The sequence below is a fragment of the Dendrobium catenatum genome, unplaced genomic scaffold, assembly GCF_001605985.2.
Source record: "Dendrobium catenatum unplaced genomic scaffold, ASM160598v2 fragScaff_scaffold_35, whole genome shotgun sequence".
NCBI lineage: Eukaryota > Viridiplantae > Streptophyta > Magnoliopsida > Asparagales > Orchidaceae > Dendrobium > Dendrobium catenatum.
This window is the reverse complement of record NW_021318497.1, coordinates 380,462-386,437: the sequence shown is the minus strand read 5'-3', so window position 1 is coordinate 386,437 and position 5,976 is coordinate 380,462. Positions and strand designations below refer to the sequence as shown.

The 5,976-nt window shown below is 41.1% G+C and overlaps 1 protein-coding gene across 1 annotated transcript; it reads left to right on the top strand.

The window, feature by feature from the left end:
* The first annotated feature begins 4,531 nt into the window (after nucleotides 1-4,531).
* LOC114579316 (uncharacterized mitochondrial protein AtMg00810-like) lies at nucleotides 4,532-5,495 on the top strand. The gene is made up of 2 exons (XM_028693480.1): nucleotides 4,532-4,687; nucleotides 4,938-5,495. Exons 1-2 carry the CDS (start codon nucleotides 4,532-4,534, stop codon nucleotides 5,493-5,495), a joined length of 714 nt encoding a protein of 237 aa, XP_028549313.1.
* Nucleotides 5,496-5,976: the final 481 nt, after the last annotated feature.

Below are 5,976 nucleotides of genomic sequence, written 5' to 3'. Positions count from 1 at the left end.
GCCCACAAAGAATGCGAGGGGTGTACAAATAGGGCCGGAGATGAGGAAACAAAATCCAAATCAGAATCATCTGCGACTCAATACCAACGTCTAAGCAAGGAAACCACTTTGTTAATTTCATATAATAGTTGAAGACCAGATAAGATCTATGACAAAAAATCCTACAATAGTCTAGGTCATTAGCTAATTTGATCAGTATGTGAGTAAAATCCAGCAGGGTAACAGATACTTCACCATTTAGCTTTAGGTTAAAAAAAAAATTTGGATGGTGTCCAAAGAAGGCCTCTTAGAAGGAAATAACCCCACTAAAGCAAATTGAAAAGGGGAAGCCAAAGCCTTGATCTTATGGTCGAAAATCCAAAGCGAGGGTAGACCACGAAATGTAGAAGTCCGAAGATCCGGAAAGGAGGAAGAAGAAGAGGAGCCAGCAAGCGCATCTAAAAATGAACGGGAATGAGAAATACCCCCCAAGAAACTAGGGTCATGCAACTTATTCGGAGTCATACCGGCTCCGATGGAGAAAAAAGGAGAACAAAACCGAGTAAACACCAAAACAAAAAAGAAACGTAGATGAGGAAACTCCCCTGGACTCCAGGATAGCAAAAGGCGGGGAAGCCTCGGCAGGGCGGGGATAACCCCGGCGCCATGCAGCAACGGAACCTAACAGAAGGAAAAAAATTCTAAGGGACGGGGCGTGAGTTGGCTTCTATGTAATAATTATATTTATCATATTTTAATTTAGGTTTGTGTATGTTTTATGGTTGTTTGGATTTATTATTGTTGAATTTTCAAATTAATAAATTCTAATATAATTTAGAACCTACTAATCTAATAGGAGACAAAACTAAGGGTAATCAAATTAAATTTTAGTGCTCCTAATCACTAACGTGGCCACCAAACATACAATCGATAGGTTCGGGATGTAACTACAAAATAATACTAATTTGCAAATTAAATTTAATTCTAAGATACATAAAAAAAAAAGGCAGGGATTTCTCAAGGCTTGGAAAATTGTACAACCATTGACTAATGAGACTTAAGGTTTTCTAAGTTCTAAAATACTTACATACACCACATCTAATATCCGGTGAAATACGCCCATAGCACCTTCTTTCAGTAGCAACGAATACGGCCGACTTCCTTAGATTCTTTTGTTCATTTGATTTCTTTCCGTTTATGCAGTAAAAAAAAAAGTAAAATAATGGTTAGAGAGTGGTATTTAGAGAGTTATTAATATAAAATTTCAATTTAAAAGAAACCAATATTTACCTTTCTTAGAGCTTATTGGTTAACCTTGTTTGCTTTGTCTTTCAAACTTCAAATTAGTATTTGTGTATTGGATATTTACTCATAATCATCGAGAGAGATGATTAGAATTGGAGGAAAACAAAGATTCATAGGAAGAGAGGATCTTGAAGTAGAGCCATCTTTTTTTAATAAAGTTAGAACTATAACATGTTTTATGATATACTTTAGGAGTTTATTTATGCATGAGTTGGTTACGAGAGTTATGGAGAGAAATAGTGATGAAATTATTTTAAATCATTTTCTCTTGCTATTGATAGAAAAAAAAGGAAACAATTCTTATATTTGGAGAAGCATGCAACATCAGCAAATAAAAAAGATCATAGAATATTGTGCATAAGAAAAAATGATTGATTTCATTGCCTCTAGATTTTAATTCCAAATCAAAGGCACGAAATGAAATTAACTTAAATTTATAATAATGAAGCCTTAAGTGGATAAGACCTTGAGTGGTAGCAGAAAGAAAGCACGGGTTGGGTTCATAAGTGCGGCTTCACGTGGGCTGAGGCGGAGTAATTCAGATTTGATGCAAGCAATTTGGTTTCTATTGACTCGCGACTGATAAATTTGGGTAATTCAGAGTCATCGTGGTTAAAATCGGGCTTGATTTGAGTCGATTTAACTTAATAGCACGCTTATTTCAGATTTACGTCGATACACTTCGTGTAAAGAAGCAGTTATAGTTCTTGTATTTATTAGCTCTTTAGTACAGTTTATTTACGACTTTATTGTAATCCGTTTATAAATACTCTTGTATTTCTTCAAACAAGATTGAGAATTGAATAATATTAGTTTTCTAAGTTCTGTTTCCTTTCTTTCTGCTCTTCTGTTCTTTCTTCCCTGTTCCACTTTCATGGTATCATGAGCCAAGGGGATCAAGAATCGGCGAACTCCCTCCCTCCCTCTGCTTCGACTCTCTCCGGCAACCTTCTCACCGCCGGCGAACTGCAGATACCCGCCCCACTGAAATTTCTCATCTCAAATTTGAAGAATCTTGTTCTTCACGCCCTCGGCGGAGACCATTATGCAATATGGAGGATCCAAATCCTTCAGTAATTCACGGCTAACACGTATGCCGGTCATCTCCTAGGACCCACTCCCTGCCCAGCCGATGTCTCCTCTCAAGAATCACACTGTTGGCATCTCATAGACAACAACCTCATATCTGCCCTGTTCTCGACCATTTCACCACCAATTCTACCTTATGTCATCTCCTCTACGACTGCTCTTGATGTCTGGCTTGTTCTTGAACGCAGATTACAACCCACTTGCCGTTCCCATGTGATCCAGCTCAAGAACGAGCTTTACCATGTACAAATGCAAAATCTAACAATGCAGCAATACTTGTCTCACATTAAAACTATAGTCGACAATATTGCTGCATCAGGTTCCAATGTTGATACCGAAGACATTGTCCTGCACATCTCGAATGGTCTTCCGACCATCTACAATTCATTCAAGACCGCAATACGGACATCTTCTCTTCCGATCAACCTGGACAATTTATATTCGTTACTCTGTAGCGAAGAGATCAACATTAATAGAGAACTTGCCAAAGAAAGCTCCGTTGCCGCCGGATCCACGGCACTCTATACCGCCTCTTCAAATGCGAACCGCAGTCGTCAACCTCGTTCCTTCAACAAAAACAAGAATCAGATTGTCAACACACCTCCGCCGGTGTCTTCTCCGACTGCACCTATGCCGAGCAACTCTAACACCGGTAGACAAACCTGTCAAATATGCAATAAGATTGGGCACATAGCCCTCAACTGTTGGCACAGGAACAATCCAAGATTTGCTCCTACCAATTCACGATCGATGTCGGCTCTGTTTGCTCAACTGAACAGCACACAATCTCAGGACTGGATAGTGGAATCCGGCGCTTCTAATCATCTCACGCCGGACCTAGGTAACCTTCAATATCCCAACACTTTTCAAGGCCAAGAAGGCGTCTCCATAGCTAATGGAACACAGCTACCGATCCATCATTCCTGACAAGGACTTCTCCCACTCCCGGACACCCCTCGTAAGTTACATTTACGCAATCTCTTACATGTTCCCAAATTATCTCACAATCTTTTATCCGTTTCTCAATTAACCACTGAAAATCCCGTTTCAATAAGTTTTGATGCTAACGGCTTTGAAATCAAGGATCTCAAGGACCACTATCCGCTTCATCGTGGGCATCTTCATAATGGATTGTATCACCTCAGACGATCGGGAGCGTCGAACACCTCGGCCTTTCATACAAATCTTCGCTCGGAACAACTCTGGCACGCCCGTTTGGGTCATCCGCACCATCGCCTGCTCAACATTTTAGCCAACCAAATTCCTGAAATTAATAATGTATCTTCTTCCTTTTCTTGCACATCTTGTATGATGGCCAAGTGCCATAAGCTTTCTTTTAATAAAAATATGTCTGTTACTTCTCATCCCTTCGACCTCATTCATTCGGACGTTTGGGGGCCTTCCCCCATGCAATCTACGGAAGGATTTCGGTACTACGTGATCTTCATAGACGACTTCACGCATTTTTCTTGGTTGTATTTAATGAATGCTAAACATGAAGTTTTATCTAAATTCAAATTACTTTGCAAATTTATTCACACTCAATTCAACACCATCCCAAAGGCCTTCCGCTCCGACGCCGGAGGAGATTTCACCAGTCACGATTTCACTATGTTCCTTAACCATCACGGTATCCAACGTCAGTTAACCTGCCCACACACACCTGAGCAGAATGGCCTCGAGGAGAGAAAGCATCGTCACCTGCTCGAACACACGAACCCTGCTTCATGCGTCCAACCTTCCACATACCCTGTGGGCCGAAGCTCTGTCCACTTCAAATTATATGGTAAATAGACTACCTTCGTCGGCTATTTCATTCCAAACACCCTTCTATAAACTTCACGGTTGCCAACCCAAGTATGATCATCTTCGCACGTTTGGCTGCCAATGCTTTCCGTGGCTTAAGCCATATGCCGTAAATAAACATAAGCACTGGTGTCGGGCAATGGAAGAAGAATTTGCGGCTCTTCAGAAACAATGAACTTGGACACTCGTTCCAGCACCTCCGAACACGCCTATCCTAGGGTGCAAATGGACTTTCAAAACTAAAGTTCTCCCAACCGGTCAGATCGACAGATATAAAGCCCATCTTGTAGCTCAGGGATACGACCAGCAATTCAGTATAAATTATACCGAGACCTTTAGTCCGGTAGCGAAGATGCCAATAATTTGCATTCTTCTTACCGTTGCACTTCACCGGAAGTGGCAAATCCTACAGTTAGACGTCTCAAACGCATTTTTGCACGGAGATCTCTCGGAAGACATTTATATGCGTCAACCGATTGGCTTTGTGGATCCTAAAGCACCAAAATCCGTATGCAAGCTGAACAAATCATTATACGGTCTGAAACAAGCACCCCGAAAATGGTTCGAGAAACTCACGAGCTTTCTACAAAGTCAAGGGTTTAGGTTTAGTCGTTCTGATCCGCACTATTAATTTCTCCCATAATCAAGTTCAGATGTTTCTTCTTATTTATGTCAATGATTTTCTTCTTAAAGGAAATGACGCAACAGCACTTCAAGCACTCCTCTCTAAATTGCAATCCGAATTTGCCTTAAAATAGTTAGGGAACATCTCACTGTTCTTGGGAATTCAAGTAGTAAGTCAGCCAACCAGACTCTTCCTCACGCAGCAGCATTATGCGGAACAAATCATCCAAGAGTCTGGCCTGGCGGACTGCAATCCCTCTCCAACCCCTTTTCCTCCAAAGGCTAACCGTCCCAGCTCACCATCGGAACCTTTCTCCGAACCGACACTATACCGACGCCTTGCCTGGTCTTTACAATATCTTTCAATTACCCGACCGGATATAGCTTTTGCGACCAATCAAATATGTCAACACATGCATCAGCCGACCGTTCAAGATTTCCAATCCTTAAAGAGGCTACTTCGGTATATAAAAGGTACAATCTCATTCAGTCTTCCATTGACAACCGGCGAATTAACATTGCAGACATACACGGATGTCGACTGGGCATCGGATTCCTCCGATCGCAAATCAATTTCGGGATTCTATACATTTCTAGGACCAAATCTTGTCTCTTGGTCGGTCAAAAAGCAAGTGACGGTCGCGAAGTCGTCCACAGAAGCCGAATACAGGTCTCTCTCGGCAGCTACATAGGACGTTATATGGCTCCGGTGACTTGTGGAGGAATTCGATCTTCCTCAGACGACTCCTACCATCATTCACTGCGACAATACATCCGTCATTGCTCTAGCCAAAAATCCTGTCTTCCATGCTCGGACCAAGCATATCGAGATAGATTATCACTTCATCCGGCAACACATAGGCTCCGGAGAAATCTCGATCAATCACATTCCTTCTACCGACCATATAGCTGATATTTTAACCAAGCAATTCTCTCCTGCTCGCTTTCATGAGCTTCGTCGCAAATTAACCATTCGACAACATAATGGTTAATTTTAGGGAGGCTGTAAAGAAGCAGTTATAGTTCTTGTATTTATTAGCTCTTTAGTACAGTTTATTTACGACTTTACTGTAATCTGTTTATAAATACTCTTGTATTTCTTCAGAAAAGATTGAGAATTGAATAATATTAGTTTTCTAAGTTCTGTTTCCTTTCTTTCTGCTCTTCCGTTCT

Bases quoted from the DNA above. Each gene is read 5' to 3' on its own strand.
- LOC114579316 (XM_028693480.1), top strand. From the start codon at position 4,532: ATGCCAATAATTTGCATTCTTCTTACCGTTGCACTTCACCGGAAGTGG. The intron at 4,688-4,937 runs GTATGCAAGCTG...GCCTTAAAATAG, and splicing joins ATCCTAAAGCACCAAAATCC to TTAGGGAACATCTCACTGTT.